The sequence below is a fragment of the Thamnophis elegans genome, chromosome 7, assembly GCF_009769535.1.
Source record: "Thamnophis elegans isolate rThaEle1 chromosome 7, rThaEle1.pri, whole genome shotgun sequence".
Taxonomy (NCBI): Eukaryota; Metazoa; Chordata; class Lepidosauria; order Squamata; family Colubridae; genus Thamnophis; species Thamnophis elegans.
The window spans coordinates 43,026,982-43,051,594 of NC_045547.1; the positions used below are offsets into that span (position 1 = coordinate 43,026,982).

The 24,613-nt window shown below is 38.4% G+C and overlaps 1 protein-coding gene across 1 annotated transcript; it reads right to left on the minus strand.

The window, feature by feature from the left end:
- On the minus strand, positions 1–2,196 carry MYF6 (myogenic factor 6). Its single transcript, XM_032221977.1, has 3 exons — positions 1,618–2,196; positions 1,267–1,357; positions 1–119 (listed from the first exon to the last, which is right to left on the minus strand). Exons 1-3 carry the CDS (start codon positions 2,194–2,196, stop codon positions 1–3), a joined length of 789 nt encoding a protein of 262 aa, XP_032077868.1.
- Between the last annotated feature and the right edge of the window lie 22,417 nt (positions 2,197–24,613).

The following is a 24,613-nucleotide window of genomic DNA, read 5'->3' on the forward strand; positions in this document are numbered from 1 at the left end:
CTACTTTTCCACCATTTCTTCCCCGTTGGGAACTTTGCGATCTTCGGAAGAGATACTGTTCACGATAGAGGAAAGGCAGCGGAGGCTGCTCGAGGCTGAAGAATCCACGGGAGTCCCTCCTGTTTTGGAATGAAGGGGAAAACGTTAAGATCCAAGATGCAGTGAGGATAAGCAAGGAAGTCAACTTTCCACCATTGCGCGTCCCCCAAGAGCTACCCTCCTCCCCGCTCCTAGTATTTTAATCACCCTCATTCCACTGGTTAGCACCTTCCAGACTTTTATGGCCGCGCCCGCATTCGGGATCTAAAAATCTCACCACCATTGGCACCTCCAGTCGGGTGTGATACAAGAACTGAATGGCCGTTGTCAAAAAAAACCAAAAAAAAAAAACCAGAAACGGATGCTGCTGCTATGACCTCCATGCAGTTCTCAAGGTCCTTATGAAATCCTCGGGTGTGTGTGTGTGTCAAGTTCGATTCCATTGTAATTTGACCTTAATAATTCTGAACGTTTTCGCTTTCTTTCAAGGAATCACGTAAGCGCACAATGTGACATACATGCAGCTAGCATGCAACTCGTTGAATTACAACACCCCCCCCCCCCAAGAGTCTAGGAAAACGTGAGCCATAGTAAATTGTCTTCGGATATTTTAATCAAATCAAATTTAGGGCCAAATAGGCGGCTAAACTTATGCTTTGAAACCAAGTTTTCCCATTTCATTCAGTGGGATCTGTGATCTCCGAATCGGTCTGTAAAGCGCCACCGATATAATTGGGTCCTAGAGCTCAGCTGTTTCGGAAGCTGCCAGGGTCCTACAGGCATTTTACTTTAGAGTTCTAAACTTCGAAGCCAGCTTTTAACACGCCAGTTGCTTTGATTCTTTAAAAAGGAAAAAAAAGATCCGGCTGTACAAAACGTTTGTTTTGATTCTGGACCTGAGCTGCACGGAAAATAGATGCTGCGCTGGGTGAGTAGATGCATTCTAGATATAAACCCCGGTCACAATTTTAGGCTACTTAGTTATCCTGTTGGCTCATTGCAACTTTCAGACGCGTTTGCCTGAGGCCCTTTCCGTCATCTAACGGCCACTCCATTTTATTAACTGTGGAGATCGAAGGATTTGTAAGGATTTGGACTGTCCCGGGAGCCAATACGGACCAAACCCGCGAAGGACAGATGTCTGGCGGGGTCCCGATTTCCCAGCCAATTCAAAGGCGGAGAAATGCGCTCTGACAACCCGTCAGCCCAGCATGAAGTGCGCTTTACCTTCCTTGGCGCTGATCGGCAGCGTCCGGGAATGGTCAGAGCCGCTCGGCCAGGCGGAGCTGCAGGTGCTCAAGTAGTCGGGTGTAGCCATCTGAAAAGGAGAAGAAGAAAGGAAGGAAGGAAGGAAGGAAGGAAAGAAAGAAAGAAAGAAAGAAAGAAAGAAAGAAAGAAAGAAAGAAAGAAAGAAAGAAAGAAAGAAAGAGAAAGGTGGGGGAGAGGGGAAGGCGATCACCAGCCACTTCCAAGCACCCCGCCCCGCCCCACTGCCGCGCCCAGCCCTCTTCCCCGGCTGGCCAAGGCCAAGGGAAGAGAAGGGTGTCCGGGCAGTGGCCGTGGCCGAGCCGCGCTTACGTTTCCGCGCTTGGGGCCGCCGAAGCCGAAAGCGCCGCTGTCCCCGGCGCTTCCCTCGCCAACGGGCAGGAGCAGCTCCTGGCCTTTGTCCTGTTGGTCGAGGCGCTGGAGCAGCTCCTGCAGCCGCTCGATGTAGCTGATGGCGCTGCGCAGGATCTCCACCTTGGGCAGCCGCTGGTTGGGGTTGGCCACCGTCCGCCTCTTGAGGGCCTCGAAGGCCTCGTTGATCTTCTTCAGGCGCCTCCTCTCGCGCAGCGTGGCCGCCTTGCGCCGGTCGGTGGGCGCCGCTTTCTTCTTGCACGTCTTGCAGGCCCAGATCAGGCACTGGCCCGGGCAGTGCAGCGGCTGGAAGCCCGGCGGCGCCAACACGTGCTGCTCCTCGCCGCTGCTGTCGCTGTCGCCGCCGCCGCCGCCGCCGCCGGGCTCCGGGGCCAGCTGGTCCTGGCACGAGGAGGGCGACAGGGTGCTGTCGCTGCCCGGGTAGAGCGGCGACCCCTCGGCCATGTCCAAGCTCTGCAGGACTCCATTCTCGCCGTCCAGGTAGAAGAAGTAGGAGCCGGATTCGAAAAGGTCCATCATGATGGGCTCGCGGGTCGCCTCTGGGCCTCCCGGGGGTGGGGGCGAGGCTGGCCACAGGCAGCCCGGGAGCGCGCGCTGGAGAAGCGGCCCGACGGAATTTAATTAGCGCGGTGACATAAGAGCCCTGGGCTGCTTTATATATAGTAGCCCCTGAAACTCTATCCAACTTTTAGCTGTCGCCACGCATCACCCTCCTAGGAGCCGAGCAGAAAGCCAGCTCGAGACTGTGCCAGCCTGAGACTGTTAGGGGCCAGGAGGAAAGGAGGAGCAGCAAAAAAGACACATCTCCCCCCCCCAAAAAATAAATATAAATCCAAGAGCCATTTAAAAAAAACATGAGGGGGGAGAGAATGAATGACAAAGCTGAGTTGCTTGTCTCTGAGTGTAAAGAGTGTGGGGTGTGAAGGAAAAAAGGAGTACAGGTAATCCCTGACTGACGGCCACAATTGAGCCCCAAATTTCTGTTGCTAAGTGAGACATTGGTTAAGGCAGTGTTTCTCAACCTTGGCAACTTGAAGATGTCCGGACTTCAACTCCCAGAATTCCCCAGCCAGCGCTGGCTGGGGAATTCTGGGAGTTGAAGTCCGGACATCTTCAAGTTGCCAAGGTTGAGAAACACTGGGTTAAGGGAATGTTGCCCCATTTTATAAACTTTGTGCCACATTTGTTAAATGAATGACTGACCTTAAGCATGGTTGATAAGTGAATCAGGCTTCCCTATTGACTGTCAGAAAGTTGCAAAAGGTGATCACATGACCTCAAGAAACTGCAACTGTTGTAAGTATCAGTCAGTTTCCAAGCATCGGTCGTAAGTGTGAAAAATGGTCATCTCACTTTGTTTAGTGCCCTTATAACTTCAAACGAACTGTTGTAAGTCAAGGCTACCTGTAATCAAACAGGGATGAATCCTTGGGGGCCTAGGGGTAAGTATATACCCGCAAAGTAGATCTGAAGATTATATCTGCAAAGGGGCAAATCGGTATCTTTGTTGGGCTGAGCATTATTGTTGGCTTTTTCTTTCAGCATACTATTCCTATGACCCTAATCAATTAGGTGTGGTCCAAGGGTATAAAGGGGAAAGAACACTGTGGCAATGCTGCCAAGAAGGTTGGCAAGGAGAAATCCTCTGAGCCCCTTATCACAAGACTTTGTTCAGCAGCTATGATCTGCCCTGCCCTCGGGAACACTTCTCCCTACTGCATCCCACCCCAATTTATTGTTGATCTTCAGAAAAGCCTGGTTATTTCCTCTGGCACTGGGGTCATGATGACCTACTCCACATCTGGAATAGGTGTGATGTGATTGTTTATGATTGTCTCTGTGCTTATGTGGAATTGTTCATTGTTTGGTTCTCTGTGTTTTGTTGTAAGCTGCCCATAGTCTCAGTGCTTGATTTGTATGGCCATTCTTCTCTATGATCCATCCATCTATCCCTCCATCCAATTCATAAGACTCTGTTGACGTACAGTGAATGTGCATTCAGTAGATATATGTGTGCCATGTATGCCAGATTGCCCAATCAGATCCCGGGTTTGAAGCCAGTAGCAATTACTTGTTTGCACATGTACTTTTTAACAATACAGTTGGACTCCAATTCAGATGAAATCAAAATTTCTGCTTCTTCTTTTTGATGTATATAATGCAAATGCTTAGTAATATATCTAGTTACATTGGTTTCTGATGGCTACTAACAATTTAGGAATAGGAAGATGGAATGGTGCAAGCAATGGTTTGAAGCCAACATCTGCATGACCAATTTCTGTACTTTAACATGCTATTAAGCACATGGAACATACCAAACATTGTAAAAGATAACCTTGTTGTTCACCCTCATGAAAAAAGATCTCATTAGATAAATGTATAAACTTGGTTTCAAGGAGTTGCAAGTACGTGTTACAAATAGCTCTATTGCATAGACATAGAAACATTAATTCCAGTTAAAGAGCTTGGAATCGGAATAGTCTGTCTGGTTTCTTTGATCAGGGAGGGATTGAGTGATCAAGACACTTCAGAAAATGTCCATGCAGAAGTAACTACCATAGTTTTTACAGCAGTGTCCCTGCAACCAAAAAACTATTTGTATTTGGCAACTGGGGGGACTGTACTTTTTCTAATCTCTTGTTGCGGAAGACAACAAAATGGTTGAAGTCAAGGTAATGATGTCATAATAGTCTAAAAATAATACTGCTAGTTAGTATTTTCCTCCTTATATTATTTATTTATATAGCCTTCTTTTTCAGGAAGAAATGCTTGAAAAACGTTGCATTAGAGACTTTTAGTGAGGTTTCATGATGAACTAAATGTTCCTGAAGAAATGGAGATTGATGACCAGGTAGCTAATACTGGATGGAAAAGACTCTGCGGAATAAGGAAAGATCATGAGATTGTCCACTTGAACTCCAGACAGCTCCCCCTATAGGAGCTGAGGTTTTTGTTGTCATGAGTTAAACATTGATGGTGGAAGATTTCAATCAAGATCCCAGCCCTAATGCAACATATAAGGGTTTGTTGAGCCTCTTGTTTTTTTAACTCATTTTGAGAGAAATTAAAATACAAAACTCCAATAAACTTATAAAAAAGAAAAAAACATAAAACAAACAAGACATTGAAAAAAGGTGCATTAACCTCCCCAACACACAAACACACACACACACACACACACACACTTCCCTAGCTGAATACTGATTAATACATTATTATAGTATTGGCTCCCCACCCTTCATGAAACAGAATAATTTTTTAAACTACTAAATCTATTTACAAATTATTAAACTGTCATCCATATACTATATTAATTGTAAAATAGTTAACAAGAACAACAACAATAATAATAAAAAAGACCAAGTTGAAGTTTCCACTCTCTCTGTTAACAAACTGTTATTGTAATCAACTTGTAGAAAGTTTACCACGGCATCTTATCTATCCCAAATTATCTCAAAAGTTAAGAGTAATTCCTTCTGGAACAAATATCCATGTTTGTTTCTTAACAACATCTCTTATCAATTGTTGTCCTATTAAATATCAAGTTCAGTCTCCACAATTGGTCTATCTTCCGAACAAAATCCAGATGAAAGTGGTTTCTGATTAAATATAACATATCCATTCCCCAAAGTTCTTCAGTACTCCTCCGAAAATCCAATTTATCATATCTCCATTCATACAGGCTTCTGCTATTGTAAAAGAATGCAGGGTTGAACTTTAGAGAGGGGTATGGAACTGGCTCAGTTGGCTCTATGTCTGTATAGTCCATAACTTTTTCCAGACTTTCCAATGGTTTGCAGTTTTTCAATCACATTCCTTTTGTGAATCTAATTTATCCAGAACTACATGCATCTGAAGATTTTTTACATTATCATTTCATCAAACTTTAAAAAAAAAAAAAAGCTTTCAACTAAAATTTCATGTTACCCAAAGGACCTTTTCTGGATATCAGCCACCCTTGCTTGCCTGTAATCCAATACACAGTTTCTCTGTGTAACTTACCCAGGAAACACCGGACACTGGAGCAGAAAAAAACAGGAAAGATGTTTTCTGGATATTTTGATCCAAGGTTAAATGAAAAAAAAAAATCCTAAGTATCTGGCAAGTTTAAAAAATGCAAAAACCCTGTGGTGAGAGTCCAAGATTATTGTAAATCAAATGAAAGCACTTTCACCAGCCAAGTATATGCCATGCTTTCTTACAGAAAATGAAAGTTATTCAAAACAGCATAAATCAAAGGAAAAAAAGATAACAGGTAGAGTCCAGCAAGGGGTTAAGATAAATCAGTATTCAGCCAGATGGTCAACTTTGAAAGATAAAAAGCAGATTAAAACAGAAAATTTAAAAAGTGAAGTTAAAACTCAGGTATGTTTAAGAAAATAAACTGCCAAAAGGAAGACGGATAACCAATGACTTTCTGATCACTCACCAAAGGGAACTGGAATCTTCAAGACTCCCCTTCCCAGATGGATCCATGACTATCCAAAAGCTGTCTTGAGTCATTCCTAAGTGCTCACATTCAGGGAGCAGCACTGGCAGAGAACCAGCTTTGGCAGCAATATTAGCAGATCATTGGTAAGAGAAAGGGAAAAAAAACTCTTAGTGTCCAGCAGCCATCTTAGGGAGGAGTCACTGAATCTCATTTATTAGTCACTTTCAGAAACTGGTTTTTAATTCCTTTTTAGTTATTAGAAAATTTTGGAACAATATGTTTTATAGCACTGAGTTTCCTTTCTTTCACTAAGAAGTTTTAAATACAAATTTAAGTTTAACTTTGAAAAATCTTTTTAATAAACAGTAAAAGAGCAATTAGAATGTTGATTTTGAAAAATTATAAGTAAACTAAGGGACCAGATATTTGGAATAAGATTTTGGAATTAATAAGAATCATCCTTAATTTGTAAATTTATTATTTCCATCTCCTTGTAACCTGTATTTTTTTAAATTCCACCCATAAATCAATTTCAATTTTATTAAACGAATTTGTAGTAATCATCTGTAGTTATACCAGCAGATGCTAGTAAAATGTTAAAATAATTTAAAAACTTCCATAAGTTTCTTTTAAAGTAGGCATCTGGTGCCCTCTAATGTCTAATCTTTTTATCAATTCAGAATATAAACAGAATAATGTTCCTCTTATGCAAGTGGATCTTTTCAATCAACAACAAACTCTTAAATCAAGTCCATCCGAGTACATAAGCCAAATGAAAATTTTCAAAACTAATCATAATATTTTATTGTGCATTGCCCAGAGCCACTCTTTGAGGGAAATGGGTGGTTCGGAGATATGAAAAATACCTTCCCTGGCCCTCCCAAGGCCTCCCTCACACCCCATACCCTGAAATACATTGTGCTCCAGTTCCTGCCCCTGAGGTCCCCACAAGTTTTAGACCTGATTTCCTCCACACTTTATTATGTACTAACATAACAATTAATTCAGCGTGGAAAGCAAAAGTTCAGCAGTGGAAGAAAAAATTATCCTTCAGAATGATAATCATGAAGACTGCTCTCACTGAGCAGATGGAGCACATCAATCAATGTCAAATTGACACCAGTATTTATTTAGTAGAACAACTAATGTAAACATATACTTGAGACATTGGCATCCAGTTCTACCTTTGAGTGCAATCTTCTTCCTTCCAGATATGTTGAACTGTTGCTTCAACCAGGCAAATATTTCTGCTAACATGGAATTGTTGATGTTATTATCCAGCATACCTGGAGAGGAGTTTAGGAAAGGCTAAATAGAAGCATTGTTTTATTAATTGCATACAATTATTTAACTGCTAACTGTATCTCAGCTCTTAATACAGAAGAGGACAAATTACTTGTTCAAGGAAGGACTAATAATAACTGAGACTGTTTTGTGTGTGTACACATATGCTATCCAATACGTTTAATTAAGAGATGCTTTTTTGGAAAACAAATATTATAGTGTTGTTGCCTGATATGAGAAATCTGAGAAGTGCTATTAGATCAGGTTATATTTTCATCACTACTGAGTGATGACATCTTCAGTATGGGATAGTCGATTACTTTTCAGTAAGTTGACCTATCCTGGCACAGATTCTAAAAATTAAATTTCATGAGGAAGTGTCAAACACATTGAGTTAAAGACTTCAGTAATTTCACAGCCAACCCTACTACAAATCAAGAATCCTATGGGATTTGCAAGGCCAATATGATCGGAATTCAGTGGAAAAAAATAGACATTTCACTTCATTTTTGTTCCTCGCTTAATCAGATTCTATACACAATAACTTTCTTTAAACAGACAAGGAACCCAATTTTTTTTTATTTTTTTTTATTTTTTTTAAATATAATTTTTATTAAACATTATTACCTTTAAAAAACAAGAAGAAAAATACAACAACATAAATACAATGACATAAGCAAGACAAATCATACATAACAATATAGAGTAAAACATACAGATACAAATGCCGTTTTAAACATACAACCCCCCTCCCCCCCCACGGTGACAGTCATTCACAGCCCAATTTTTTCTTTCTTTCCTCATTATTAGGTCTCTAAGCCACATCTTCTCATTGCAAGATTCAGGGATCTATTACGGTACCTACGTTAACTTTCCCCATTTTAAGTCCCTGCTGTTCTCCTAGTCGCCCACATATACCATAGGTTCCAGCTAAGATAATGTTCTGTTTCTCCTTCGTCTCTCAGCCAGCCCGACATTCTGTCCATTTCTGCACATTCGTAGATCTTTTTAATTATAGCATCTTCCGACGGTATAGTGGTGGATTTCCAAGATTGTGCATAGGTTATTCTTGCAGCCACAATTATATGCAGGCTCAAGTGCCATATTGAACTGCTTATGTTATCTGGTTTGATGCTTAGTAACAGGTTCTCAGGTCTCCATTCAATGTTTGCCCCGGTAACCTCTTTTAACCATTTTTCAATCCTTTTCCAATATTTCGTGGCCTCAGTACAGGACCACCAAATATGATAGAATGTGCCCTCCTTTCTTCCACATTTCCAACACAATGGAGATAACCCAGGAAACATCTTGGCTAACCTCGTTGGGGGGAAGTGCCACCTATAAACCATCTTGTATATGTTTTCTTTGAATGCAGTGGATGTTGTAAGTTTAATGGTCTTACTCCATAGCTCCCACCATTTGCCCATTTCAATTTCATAACCTAGGTTTCTCTCCCATACTATTAGAAGGCTTTTGTCCATCTCTTCATTAGTATCTTGGCAGGTCAAAAATTGGTAGATCTTCGATAACATTTTCTTGTCTCCACCAAACAAAATCTTATCTAGCCCCTGAGGGTTTGGGTAGATCCCGAAACGTGCCTTATCACTTTTAAACCTGTTTCTAACCTGTAAATATTCCCACCATTCCAAATTCCTTCCCTGTTGCTCTAATTCCATTTTTGTTTTCATGTTGCCCTCTTCTGTCATGATATCTTTATATGTTATGTTTCTTGTCCAATTAAATAAACTCGGATGCGTTAAGGCCTCTAATGGTGCCAACCAACACGGAACCCTAAGATAATATTTTTTCCTCATTTTTTCCCAGACCCCCATCAAAATCTTCCGAATATAATGTCCCATGAAGTACCTATGGGGGGTGTCTCTTTCTTGCCAGAGGGAGGCATGCCATCCCTGGGGGAGGTCATGTCCCTCTATAGCCAATAGGCGCCTTCTATTCAACATCACCCAATCTTTCACCCATGTCATGATTGCTGCGTTATAATATGCTTCCCAGTTGGGTACTCCGAAGCCTCCCAGTTCTCTGCGTTTTTGCAAAGTTTGGGCTTTAATTCGTGCTTTCTTGCCTTGCCATATAAACTGTGTCACTATTGTCTCCAAGGATTTAAAAATTTTTTTGTCCAATTTAGTTGGTGCCGTTTGAAACAAAAACAAAAATTTTGGTAATACATATGTCTTGACTGTTGCAATCCTGCCCATCAGAGACAATTGTTTGCTACTCCAATTAGTCATATCTTTGGATACCTGTTGTAGTAATTTCATATAGTTATCTACCTTGATAGAGGAACATCTCTCCGTCAGCCAAATTCCCAAATATTGTACTTTGTGGGCCATGTTGATCCCTAACAGGCTTTGTACTTCCCTTTTCTGGTTCAGAGTCATATTTTTAATTAACAGTTTTGTCTTCTCTTTGTTTATACGTAGCCCCGCTATCCTGCCGTACTCCTCTATTTTACGTAAAAGTTGTATCCCAGACGCCATAGGGTCCTCCAGGATAAAAACAAGGTCATCGGCGAAAGCCTGGACCTTAAATTCCTGAGCTTTAGCTCGTAACCCTTTAATTTGTGTATCGCTTCTCACTATTCTAAGAAGGGGTTCTAATGTGAGGATAAACAATAGGGGGGATAGCGGGCATCCTTGTCTTGTGCCTTTACCAATCACAATGTCACCCGCCTCTTCTCCGTTTACCAATATTGTCGCGGTTTGTCGTACATAAATTGCCCGAATTGCATTTAAGAAGCTTTCTCCAAACTTCATGTTTTCTAGTTGTGACAACATAAAATTCCAATTTACCCGATCAAAAGCCTTTTGTGCGTCAAGAAACATAAAGGCCACTTGTTTATCTGGCCGAGCTTCATAATATTCTAAGGCATCCAAAATAATTCTGACATTGTCTTTCAAATGCCTTGACGGCAGGAAGCCGTTCTGATCAGGGTGTATAAATTTGTTAAGGAAAAATTTGAGTCTATCTGCCAATATAGCTGCAAAGATTTTATAATCCACATTCAAAAGTGAAATGGGCCTATAGTTTTTAATTTGGGTACGGTCAGCTCCAACTTTAGGCAAAAGGGTTATATAAGCCTCAGCCCATGATTTCGGTGCAATAGAATCCGTCAAGACAGCATTAAATATTGCTATCATCTCTTGTCCTAAAATTTCCAAAAAAGATTTATAGATTTCAACTGGCAAACCATCCATGCCCGGAGTTTTGTTGTTTCCCATTTTTTTAACTGCCTTTTCTAGTTCCTCTAATGTTATCTTTTGGTTCAGTACCCCTTTTGCTTCATTTGAAATCTTGGGTAGATTTGCATTATCTAAAAATTCCTTAATTTGGACCTCAGAAACTTCTTCCCTACTATATAGTTGCTGAAAAAAACCTTGGATAATTTCCTGTTTCTCCCCCTTGGTTTCTACTAATTCTCCTTTACTATTCTGCAGTTGAGCTATACGTCTGCTCTCTCTTTCTTTTCGAAGTCTATAAGAGATCCAGCGACCCGGTTTGTTGGCATGCTCAAAAAAGTTTTGCTTAATCCCCCTAAGTTTTCGAGCGACATCCTCCTGGTCTAAAAGAGAGATCCCATGCTTAATTCTAGCCATTTCTTCTTTTTTCCTATCGTCTAGTGGGTTCTGTTGCAAGGCTTTTTCTACCACCTCCAGTTTAGTTACCCATTTTGCCCTCTCTTCTAATTTTTTCTTGTGGGTACCTATTGTATGTTTAATAGCTAGGCCTCTCATATAAGCCTTGGCCGTATCCCAAAGTATTTGTGGGGTTACTCCTTTCCTATTTTCTTCAAAAAAAAAACCTCATTTCCCTTTTAAACATTTGCTGAAATTCTTGTTCTTTCACTATCTCTGTATTCATCATCCACCTTCTCTTCCTCCCCTGCCTTACTCCCTTCCACACCAATAAGAGTGGATTGTGATCGGCCCAAGTGTTGACCTCAATTGCTGCTTCCTTAATCAAGTCCCCAATTTCTGGTGTCAACCAGGCCATGTCGATCCTAGAACAGGATTGGTGTCTATGTGAAAAAAAAGTAAATTGTTGTTTCTGTGGGTGGAGTTCACGCCATACATCCTTTAATTCATATTCCTCCCTCATGTCTTCAAAGGTTTTGGGGAGAACTCTCCTCCTTTCTCTTAATTTCCCCCCCTTTTGGATGTTTCCTGGGTTGTAGTCCATTGTCCTATCTGCCACCGCGTTATAGTCACCCACCACACAAATATGATCATAGCCTAACTCTGCAATTTTTAAATGCAACCTTCTGAAGAAGGTACTTTGGTTGTCATTCGGTGCGTATATAGCCACCAGCAAGATTTTATATCGACCAAATTTCAATTCGACCATTAAGATTCTACCCTCCCCATCCGTATACACCAATTTAGAATCGATATGGTCTTTAACATACAACACAATGCCCCTTTTCTTTTCATCTGCTAAGCTTGTATACATAATACCCAGCCGGGGGTAATACAACACATTTTGCTGGTGGTTCGCTATATGTACTTCTTGCAAGCATGTCAAATCACAATTCTTTTTCCGTAAAGCATTCAGTATTTTATTTCTCTTTCTTAGTGAATTCAAACCATTTATATTTAAGGAAATTAGGCGAAGTTCATCCGCCATGTTTATTTGTTTAAGGCTTTAGCTTTTGTTGTCTGCCTCGTTTGCGGTCTCTCATCTCTGCTTTGTTTCTCATTTCCCCCTTTCTCATCTCCCGGGACACTATTCTTTCGCTCCTCTCCTTGGCTTTTATTGTCCAATTCTCCCTCGTTATTCTGAGTTCCCTTCTTCAACTGGCTTTCGATAAAGTCTTGCGCATCTTGCAATGATTCAATCCGAAACCTCTGGCCTTGCCAGAGAAAAGATAACCCTTCTGGGAAAAGCCACCTATACATCACCTGAAGTTTCCTCAGTTGTGTTGTTAGGTCCTGATATTTCTGCCTCCTTTCCCTCACTCTTCTTGGTATCTGTTTTAGTACTATGACCATCTCCCCCGCATACATGGTATTCTGATTACGTGCCTTCTGGTAAATTTCTTCCCTCAGGGATCGCTTAGTAAACCTCACGTGCACTTCACGTGGCAGTTTCTGTCTCCTAGTATAAGAAGTGTAGACTCTATATACGTCATCGATGTCACTCTGTATCAACAATTTCTCTTTCTGGGCGATCCCTGCTATCATCTCCACCATGATTTCTTTCAGTTTCTCCCCTCTTTCCTCTGGGATATTTTGAAATCTGAGAAAGAAGGCTGACTTTTCTAATTCCAACATAGCAATCTCATCCTCCAACCTTCTGTTAGTATGTAGCTGCCTCATTTCCCACCTCGCCATATTCTCTTCACTTTCCTTCATTTTTACTCCTAACTCTTGAATTTGACCCTCCTGTTTCTCCATTTTTGCCCAAATCTCCTTTTGCTGTAAATTCAACTGTTTCAGTTCACCCCTCATGTCTCCCATTTCATTTTTGATGTCGGCCAGGGATTTTTCGGTGGTCTCTTGATTCCTAGCAGTACTATTTTGTATCGATAGCAAAGGGGGTTCTGGTGACGTCATTGGCTATGGCGGCAGGCTTGGAGATTGCTCCGAAGCCGTGCTGACAATCAGGGGGTCTGGCGGCATAGAGAGCTGCCGTTCGCTGTCTTGGAGGGACTCAGCGAAGAATAGAGGTGCTTCTCTGCAGACGGGGGGAAGTGCAATCTCCTCGGCTAAACAGAGGCTCTGCATTGATCCCAGACTCCTGGAGAGGGACGCGTGAGCTGTCCCAGCCATGATACAGCATTTTTGTCTGGCGTAGGATTTTTTGGAGTGAATCTGGACGCCCTAACTTTTTTGAAGTGTAAGTTGGATTTACTATTTGGTTACTGCATCTCTGGCAATCTTTTTTTCCCTCTTTGATGGGACTTTTAGCGGCAATTAAGACAAACAGGAGTAAATGAACTAACAATTGAAGACGGATTTACATTATAAAGAGTCGTTGAAGGCGGCTTAGGTTGGTGGAAACAGAAGAGGGAAGTTTTTTTTTTTCTACCCAGAGGCATAGCTGACAGTACTCAGCGAATCTGCTTAGCTTGCTATCAAGACCTGTGGAAAACTTTTTTGCTGAGTAACCAGCGAACTTGCCCTGCTTGCTATTAAGACTTTTGGAAAACTTTTGCGCTGAGGCTCCACGTGAGACAGTCAATATTATATCCACCGTGTGCATTGTTTTCTCTTTTCTCCTTTTGGAACTGGTGTTGGACACTTGAAAGGTGAACACTTCAAGTTGAACCTTTTTTCCTTTTTTATTCTCTTCTCTTTGAGGTTTGTTTTTTCTTTTTTTCTTTTTGTGTTGATGTATTTGCCTCCCCCTCTTTCCTTTCTTCCTGATATGAGCCCCTCCCTGTACCTTTTTTAGACCTTTTTATGGGACTATATTTATATATATTTTTTCTGTATAGATAGCAGCAAAATAAGTTGGAACATTGCTCAAACTGGTAGCAGATAGCTTATGAAACAGTGGGATATTCTTAACTTAATTGATATGAACTGGGCAAAGGTGGGAAAAAAAACCTCGACATTACCTACTCAGCCGTCCCCATCTTCAACTCCTCCAATAACACACAGAACTTTAGACAATATGGCTGGGGTAGAGAAGGCACCCACATTGCAAAGTAAACCCAATTTGTTTTTGTTTTTGTTTTTTTGAACTGGTGTTAGAGTTGTGGTGTAGTGTTATCAGTCTTAAGATCCCAAGTGTAATATATTTACAGTGCCTGTTGGTGACTAATATGTTTAATCCCAAAGCCCATATTTACACACACACAATCACTAAGGTTATGGAAAAAAGTTGGAATTTTGATTTAAAGGCAATGGAATAAAGTGATTACTGATTGAACTACTATAAGATTGAATCAAATAACTCTGAATTTATTTGGATGCTCCTGCATTTGCAATGAAATAAATTTTCCAAAGAAATTCAGAAATAATGAACTAAATTGACTTCATACAGTTTGATTAGAACATCTGAATTATATTGGATTAATTTTTCAAATCAAATGAGTTATTCAAATTTAATTTTATCTGTTTCTCATAAGTTCATGGCCATCATATGAAAGCCATTGTTTGCATTGTTCCTGCTATTTTCTACATTGCCTTACTTTTGTACAGTTTTTTTCTGATGAATTCTTGAAAAGTATAAAAGCTTGAATATAATTTTGCAATCCTAATTAATATGTTTAAAAATGGACCTATGAAACTTATTTTAATTTTATTAAAAAGTGAATTCAATGAAAAAAATAAATAAAATTGAGTTTTGACATGAGTCAGTGCAAAATAAGTTTATTTTATCTCTTCATTTATTAGATTTTTATCCCAACCAGCCAAGGTGGCGCAGTGGTTAAATGCAGCACTGCAGGCTACTGCTAGATCAGCAGGTCAGCGGTTCAAATCTCACTGGCTCAGGGTTGACTCAGCCTTCCATCCTTCCGAGGTGGGTAAAATGAGGACCCAGATTGTTGGGGGCAATATGCTGACTCTCTGTAAACCGCTTAGAGAGGCCTGAAAGGCCTATGAAGCGGTATATAAGTCTACTGCTATTGCTATTGCTATTGCTATTGCTATTACTTTATAAATAACTGATAGGGCAGTGAACATACTTAATACGTCTTTCTCTCCCTCTTTTTCCTCACAAAACAACCCTGTGAGGTAGACTGGCTGAGAGGGTATGATGCCCAAAGACAGCCAGCCACTATTTATGTATGTATGTATGTATGTATGTATGTATGTATGTATGTATGTATGTATGTTTATGTATGTGTGTTTATGTGTTTATGTGTTTATGTGTTTATGTGTTTATGTGTTTATGTGTTTATGTGCTTATGTGCTTATGTGCTTATGTGCTTATGTGCTTATGTGCTTATGTGCTTATGTGCTTATTTGTTTATTTGTTTATTTGTTTGTTTGTTTGTTTGTTTGTTTATTTGTTTATTTGTTTATTTGTTTATTTGTTTATTTGTTTATTTGTTTATTTGTTTATTTGTTTATTTGTTTATTTGTTTATTTGTTTATTTGTTTATTTGTTTATTTGTTTATTTGTTTATTTGTTTATTTCTTTATTTGTTTATTTGTTTATTTGTTTATTTGTTTATTTGTTTATTTGTTTATTTGTTTATTTGTTTATTTGTTTATTTGTTTATTTGTTTATTTGTTTATTTGTTTATTGTCAAGTACAAGGAAACAAGTATGAAAACACATGAATAAATGGTACAAATAAATGGATAAAAATAAGTAAAACATAGCCATAAACACATAAAGATGGTACATATAAATGGGACAGTAGGACAGGGATGGTAGGCATGCTGGTGTGCTTATGCACACTCCCTTAGGGACCTAGACAGCTTAAGGTAAAAGGTATGGGAGTTAGAGAAACTAACAACAGGATCAGGTAGGGTGTTCCACACATTTACTGCTGTATTGCTGAAATCATTTTTCCTGCAATCAAGCTTAGAATGGATTACATTTAGTTTGTATCTATTGATAGCCCTTGTGTTATTGCAGTTGAAGTAAAAGTAGTCATTAACAGGTAGGGCCTTATGGCAGATTATCTTGTGCACTAAGCTCAGGTCAGAATGTAGATGGCATAGTTGAAGGTTATCCAGGCCTTAAATTTCAAACCTGGTGGTAATTTCATGCCTAATGTAAGACTAGAACTCACAGTCTTTTGATTTCTAGGCCAGCACCCCAACCTCTACACCAGACCTTTAAGCTTATTATTTTAAAAGCCATGTAACTGCAGTAGATATAGAAAGCTGCCTTATCTTTCAGAGCTCCCGGAGCACAGGGAACCGCCAGAGTACTGAAAAATGCTGATGTGGTTCTAGGCTTCAAAAAGAATTAAAAAAGGAAGCTACAAGCGACCAATCAATACCTGGGAAAATCCTGGAAAAGATAAGCAGTGGATTGTGAGCATCTAGATATGAACAAGGTGATTACTGGAAGCCAGCATGGGTTTACTAAAATGGAACATACTTGTTCTGATCTAAGCTTCCCAAGAGCATGAAGCAAACTCCTTGTCCCGACAAAAACCCCTTTTATTAATGTACTGGGAATTCTGCTCATTCACATCCAGCAAAGTCTTTCAAGGGAGGATTTACAGTCACAGACCTTATCTGGCTTGGAGAGCTGCCAGGCCGATATCTGCAAAACTTGGCAAGAAGCCTCCAATTGTCATGAACCAATTAAGCAAACTAATTGTCTCCTGCAAACTCCACTCCCCTTCTCTTTTATTTCCTCTGGGAAATTCATCATTCACCTGTGGCCTTCCTCCCAAGTTGAACCCCGTTCTTTAGCTCTTCCCTTCATCTGACAACTCTGCACATGCGCACACTGGGAACAGGCTACAACCATTCATCTGCTTCACTGATGTCTGACTCTAAAGGCAGCTGATAACTGGCATACGGCTCTGGCCCCCTCTCTGTCTCCGACACAAAGCCCTCATCAGAGCCTTCCCTAGATTCCAGGACTGGCCCATGTTCCTCTCCAACCTCCTCACTGTCTGAATCTGCTGCCAGCACCACTGGCCGCTGGTGGGCCACAACAATACTAGACAAACTGCATTGCATTCTTTGATAAAGAATTAGTGGATCAGGAAAATGCTGTGTATATGGTATGCTTGGATTTCAGTAAGGCATTTGATAAACTACACTGCAGCCTATTTCTTAGTAATATAGAGCATTGTGGAATAGATAGATCACTAGATGGATTTGCATTTGATCAACCTTAGTGTGTGAGTCCTCAATGGATTTCCATCTACATGGAGGAAGCATGCAGTGGGAAACTTTAAGGTTCTGTCTTGGGCTGAGTGCTCTTCAACATCTTCATACGTGATCTAGATGATGGGATAGATAGGAAACTCATCAAATGTACATACAACACTAAGCTGAAGGGAATTGCCAACACCTTGGAAGATAGTCATGATTCAGAAGGATCTTGAGAAACTTGAGCATTGGGTCCTACCCAACAAGATGCAATTCAGTGGTGACAAAAGCAAGATCTTGCACTTAGGTAGGGAAAACCAAATATTTAGAGTAGAAGGTGAGGGGGATCTAGCTGTCCTGATGGATCACTGCTTAAGTATGAGTGTGCTGCAGCTGCCCAAAAAAGCCAACACAGTTCTAGGCTACATCAACAGAGGGATAGGTCATCAGAAGTGATAGTACTACTCTACTATTGAAGTTACATTTTGAATATTGCATCCAGTTCTAGTCACCATGATACTGGAGATTTTCCAGAAAAATTTGGATAACCATTTGTCTGGGATGGTATAAGGACACTGCCTTGGGCAAGATATTGGATATCTCCATATTAGGATTTTAAAGAATTTGGTAATCCAGTTTTGACAATTCTGTAATATTTTATATCTGGAAATGATAGAATTTGCATATGATATGTAAAGGAATTACTTATCTTTCCTATCTTTCCTATCCTTCTATCAGAACTGATGAAACGTTTTGCATGAGAAGCAAAAAATGTTTTCTTTCTCAAGGAAAAAAAAGTCCAGTTCCCTTTTAAAGAAAGCACTTTTGAGACACTTGGATGCCTGAGAATCTACACAGATATTAAGCTGAAAATGCTTACCAGTACCTGGAGATTGCCATTATTTAAAGATAATAGAATTAAAGCATAGCATTATTGTTATATTTGGTTGCACTGTCAATCAGATGCTTAGACAGGGTTTGGCATTTTTATCCACATATTCTTTCCAAGGATCTGGGATAGGCAGATGTTGTTTGATGGTGTTAAAGGTATTGTCACCGGATGTAAGCTGTTCCAAGTAAAGCTGTCTTTTGCAATTGACTGCAATTGCAAAAGACAATGGTGTTCAACCCATGATCCAGATGTTTTAAGATTACATCCTAGGCACCTATTGCTACTGGTACTATCTGCTTTCTTTTGCAATAATCATTCTACACCTATTTGCAGATCTTTGCATTTTGGGATTATCTCCAGTTTTTTCTTTTCTGCTGTCTCCAGGTACTGCCACTAGCCAGATCTTTTTTGTCTTTCTTATGGATAATTGTTTGTTATGATTATAATCCTACGTGTACATATACATATGTACATAACATAGAAAGAAGTATCAACACTCCTTTCTTTTTCTACTTTCTCCATAACTGTACAAAATATTTTGTTGTAACACATACCTTTCCTGATGTTCTGGATTAACTCTACCCTCCCAAGCTTTGCAAATTGATGTAGCCACATAAATAAATCTTTGATGTTTTTAACAAATAAAAATCTCGAAGTCTATAAAATGGCTGCAGCTTTGTCTTCTTCCAAAATGTGTTCCTGATTGGGATGAGGTGCTATCTCAGTGAGTTTGCTCCATTTTCTGGTTGCTACCATGTTCCAGGCCAAACTCTTAACTCAGGTCTAAGCAGGAATCCCATCAGGATATGCTGCTTACCATAGCTTGATAATGGCTCTTAGATTGCTTGTTACAGTTGTACAATCCAGATATTGTTTCCTGCTTCATTGACTGCTAGGTGTTGTCTTTTTGCTTTTCTCTCCAACTCACCCACACTTTTATAGACTAACAGCCTGACTCAAGTGAGGCCACCTATGGATGTTGAGATATTCCTAAAAATGACTCAATTAGCTAGACACCTGTGACACCAGCATGGATAGTTGATAATAAACTGTGCATGGCAAATGAATGAATAAATGAATGAACAAACGAATGAACAAACGAATGAACAAACGAATGAACAAACGAATGAACAAACAAACGAATGAATTCATTAATCCATGAATTCAACATCTCACTAGTTTTTGGGGCTGTAAACTTTTATGGCTTTTTGAGAAAAAGCATGGCCCTTGGGGAACAGGTGGGTGAATAGGTGGAAAGCATTTCTGCCTGGCTGCAGCTGCTTTTCCCAAAAGGGGACAGCAACCCCAGCTTTGTTCCCTCACAGAATTATATTAAATGCTCCTAACAATGTTGTTAGAAATAACTATTTTGGTTATTATTAAATGAACTTGTCCATTTTTCTAGTTAGCATGGATACCATTTTCTTTGAGCAGGTATATTTTCATACACACATATGTCCCTTGGCACCCACAAAATGCCCGAAACATGCCATAAGCTTCATGTTTACTAAACAATCAATAACTTTCTATAGCAAATTGTAGGAAGATGCTTCTCTCTTGAGATTATTCAGAAATGTTTAAATCTCTGCCAAATCTATACCATCTTTTTGCATGCTGGGATGTAACTAGTAAGGACAAGCTTCCTGTTATGTGTGACTTTGATATGAAATTTGTCTCAGTGAAATATGACTGCAGCCTTCCCCTAATAATTGGGCATGACCATACAACACGTACCGTAACCTAATAGGGAGATATCTATAATAATAACATAAAATATTATGAAAGGTAAAAAGACTGGACAGAAACATCTGAAGAACATTTAAAATGCATTGATTTTTTTTTCAGTAAGCTCTTAACTCACAATACCATGACAAAGTAAACATGAAGTTTTTAATAAAACACGGGGCAAATATTTTAGGTTAAAAGCATTTCTGTTAGTGGATAAGTAGCAGTCACTTAGAATTCAGATTGGTCAAATTCAAATTCAGGTTTTTAGTTTAAAACTTTAAACATTCAAATGTTAAATCAAAAACTTTAAAACATTAAAAAGTGTTTAGTTTCACATGTTGGTCACTGCTAAATGGGAAAAGAAATTATTCCAGGTTCAGACAATATGCTCAGCCTTTGAAAATCACCACTATAATTAGAGACACATCAGAGGTAGCATGGCAACATACACATTCATGTTAACCTTTTTTAAATAGTGTGCTATGTGAATAGGGTGATCATCTTGAAGGAGAAAACCCATCTTATATGGGGATGAGAGGTGGTGGGAGGGAAGAAATATATTGTTCGTGACTTTACTATTTGTAAAAAAATATTTTGTTCATAAAATCTTGCTGAAAAAAATATTTTTTTCCTAGAAATTTAATAGGGCCTAATTCAGCGTTATTTGTGACATGTCTTGCAAGAAAATGCTTTTTTTACAAGATATATACAAGATAGGAGAAATAAATACAATGTTATATCAATGTTCTGTGGAATAGGAAGAAGGATGCTAAATAAAATAGTTGTCAAAGTTCAGTATTTACTTTACAAGAAAACTTTTTTAGATAAAATAAAATAAATCCAAATATAGGATTTGAAATCAAAGTCAGGGGGTTAAGGTAAATTTATATTATATATGCTAACTGCAGCAAGATTACTGTATACACATTGATGGAAAAACAATGAAATCCACTGAGATGGATTGTGAAAATATTAGAATATGCAGAAATTCCAAGATTCACTTGTTTGGTCAGAAAACAGCAACAAAAACTTTTTTTGAAAGATCAAAACACTTTATGGACTGGAGTGGAGGAGCCAATGTCACGATGGTACATCGTGCGGGCTCGACTGTCAGAGCCTGCCGATGACACTTTTGCCCCTGGACGGTCCAGCAGGACCTAAACCGTCCCGGAGAGACAGTGACCAGGAAGTCAAAGCCTTGCTAGTCTCAGGGACACCGCAAAGTTCCCAAGGGAAGCACTTCCAACTGGTGGCAAACAGGCATCCCCCAGGCTGACAAAGTCGGAGACACTCAGAGAGGAAAGAAGTGAAAGTGAGTCCATCGGGTGAGGTTTTTTTTACTTTGAGAAGATTGGCCAAATAAACCTTTTTTTAAAAGATAAATTAGTCCTCTAAGTAAAGAATAAAGCAGTGAATTTAATCCTATTGGATTGCCTTAGAAAATTTTTGTTCTTGTTTGTAATGATGTTTTGTGGATTGAAGTGATTGTAATGTTTCTGTTTCTCCACTTGAAGTGAATGGACTGATTGTTTCTTCTATTTTTTACCACATTATTTTTTTTGGTTTAAATTAAAACTCTTTTTTTTATTCTAACAAATTCCTTCTTCTATTTACTATAAAATTATATTAAAGATATCTAAAGATTCTTGTTTTCCATAAAATTGAGAGAAATTATAAAAAGATTGAATCTGCCATTCGGAAGCCTGAGTCTGAAGCTTTTTCCCTTGAAACAATGTATCCTTTGTTCACTCTTATTTGATTTCACTGACATTGCAACGGAAGGGTTTGGAACTTGTTTATAAAACCTGATAAAGACTCAAGGGTACGATGTGCGTTCTGCAGGTGCTTTTGAAAAATATTTTGGCAAGAGAAGGAAAAGGAAAGAAAAAGATAAGAACCCTTCTATTTTGAAAAGTATAAAAGAACTTGTGCTTAAGACTCAAAATAAATATAGATATATTCATAAAAAATTTGGCAGGCTAGAGTGGCAGTGATTATTAGACTCCTTTTTCTTCTGGAAAAATAGATCAATATTCAAATGAGGAAAACTTAAAATTTCAAAACATCCTGGTTGGAATACAAAATATTTTAGAAGGATTTGAGAGATTTGACAAGAAATTGGATAGACTATTGGGTATCACAGCAAAAGATGATGGGGTTGGAGCCCCAAAAATTAAAGAAGAGAATGAAAATACAGAAAATAAAGAAAAGACAACAGATGAACTTATTAATGGAGCAAATGTGGGTGAAAGCGGAGAGAAGGGAAGATGGAAAAGTGAATTTGATAATTTGGAGCTTTATCCCAAACTTCAAGATACAGGAGAAGAAAAAAGAGCGAAAAGGATGGAGTTAACGAGAAAAATCTATTCAGAAATAAGTTTGACAACCAAAGATAAGCCAATGTTAATAACAATTCAAGAGCAACGAGACTACATGAGAGATCTTCTAAGCAATAAAGTGCGGAGAGAAGTTTTTAACTTTGGAAAGGAACTGAAAAGAAAATTGACACAACAACTGGCAAGAGAAATAAGACTGTTTTGCTACTGGAAAGATACAGGTTGATAAGGATAGTTGATGATAAAAAGCTAGCTAACCTTTAATGATTAATAAGTAGGGATTTTAGTATTTTGTAGACTGTTTTAGATTATCATTGAATGTTTATTTGTTAACATACAACCAACTATGATATTAATAATGAAATGATAACCTTAATTAGGATAATTAACCTGGTTATAAATTGTAAATTGGGATGTGGCGAAAAGACCCATAAATTTGATTAATAAATTTCTGCTTAGATCTTGTTATGAAGGTATAATTAATTTGGGTCAGAAGAGAGGAGATGTGATACAAATAGTAAACAACTTATTTTTTCTTGTTAACTATAATAATAATAAGGAAATGTTAATTGATACTTTTGGTGATTAATAAGTAGGAATGTTAGCTTTTTTTAGATTGCTTTAGATTTTTAATGTTTATTCTGTTAACATATAATTAACTACGATAATAATAATGAAATGACAACCTTAATTAGAAAAAATAAACTGGATATAAATTGTAATTTGGGATTTAGGGGAAAGACCTATAAATCTTATTAACAAATTTTTGTCTAGAGTTTGTTACAAGGGTATAATCTTTTTTGGGCCTGAGGAGAGGAGAGGTGAGATAAATAGCAAATAATTTTTAGTTAATTACAATAATAACAAGGAAATGTTAATGGATAATGTTTAATGATAATTATGTGTGTGTTGTACCAGTAAAAGTAAATTGGACATAAGCTTTAATTTGTGAGTTGGGGGGGGGGAAAGGGGAGGGAATGCTTAGATATTCTACTAATTGACTTTGTCTTAGATTATTTTATAAAGGTGTAAAGTTATGGGAGATTAATTGAGATTGCGAATGTATGCCAGTAGGTGGTTGTGTCTTTAAATACAAATGATTTTAGATAAAAGCACGTTTAAGTAACTGTAATCAAATGAGAATTGTGGTGCAGTGATAGTAAAATACATACATTTTAAAATGTACACTTTAATTCGAATGAAGTATATGTAAGGATTGTGGAAGAAACACACGAAATGTATTTGTAACCAATCGACACGCTTTCTACAAGATGTAACAAAAGATGATTCTTTTTTTGTGTTTTTGTTTAAAACAATAAATTTTTTCAAAAAAAACTTTATGGACTTTTTACTGAAAGAGAAAGAAGTGAAATGATTTATCATTTAGAAGATTAAGATAGACTTGGACTAATTGATGGGCTGATGGACTTATTGTATAATATCTAAGAGAGAGGAGTGATTATAACATTGTAACTATAACTTTACAAGAAGCTCAGAAGTCATTATATTTCTTAACTTTAGTTCTTTTCTATTTTTATTTATTGTACTTTTTTTCTTTTTTTCTTTTTATTCTGTTTTTATTGTATGGAAAAACTCTTAATAAATGTATAAAATAAAAATAAAAAAATGAATATCTTCTATATAAAGTTATGGCCAGTGGGACATATAATGAGAATACAAGCACTTGAAGGTATAGAACATAGAAAGTAGAATAATAGGATTCAAAGAGTCCTTGGAGTCTTCTAGTCTAACCTCTGCTCAAATAGAAGACCCTATATTATTCTTTTTTTATAAAGTGTTTTTATTTTTCATTTTCATAACATATAATCACCAACATCATATTGTATTATTAAATGTTTATATCAATTCATCTTACCATCAACTCCCCAAAAGAAAAAAAAACCCAGTTATTGGCTCTTCTGTTCTCCATACACTCTATTTGTGCATTCCCTTTCTTCTCCCTCTCTTATCCCCCTCCCTACCCCGTTTCTTCTCTCTGTCCTCCTTCCCTTCTCTACTTTCCCTTCCTCTCTCCTACTCCTCTCTCCCCTTTCCAATCTGCATTTCTCTCCTCCTCTTCCCCCCTCCTACCCTATCCCTCTCTCCTTCCCTTACCTCCTTTTCTTCCCACTCTTCACTTCATTTGCTTGGTGTATTTCAGCTTCTGAGCAAGCTCCATTTTATGTTGATGGTATTTATAGTTCCTTTTCAATATACATATTTAATTTTAAATAAATATTCTCCTCCTTTAAAAAAAAGAAAAATAGAACAAAAAAGTATACATATATAGTTATTGTATTTTTAAACCACACCCCCTCCAGCCTAATTTTGGTCAAGATGTAGATCTGGTTACAATTCCCAGCTATTCTCATCATTATCTTTATATAATTATACATCCTTACGCGCCCCCAATTTGTGATTCTGCCTTTAAGTCTCAATAGTTTCCCATTATAAGTGTATTTCATGTTCCCTCTCCAATTTTTCCATTTTTTGGATTAGATTACCTTTAGTTG

What these genes read in the sequence shown, in the direction of transcription:
- MYF6 (XM_032221977.1), bottom strand. Translation starts at nt 2,196, where the DNA reads ATGATGGACCTTTTCGAATCCGGCTCCTACTTCTTCTACCTGGACGGC. An exon ending in GCGGCCCCAAGCGCGGAAAC is followed by an intron (nt 1,358 to 1,617) that starts GTAAGCGCGGCT and finishes TCTCCTTTTCAG; the next exon opens with ATGGCTACACCCGACTACTT. An exon ending in GCCGATCAGCGCCAAGGAAG is followed by an intron (nt 120 to 1,266) that starts GTAAAGCGCACT and finishes ATTCCAAAACAG; the next exon opens with GAGGGACTCCCGTGGATTCT.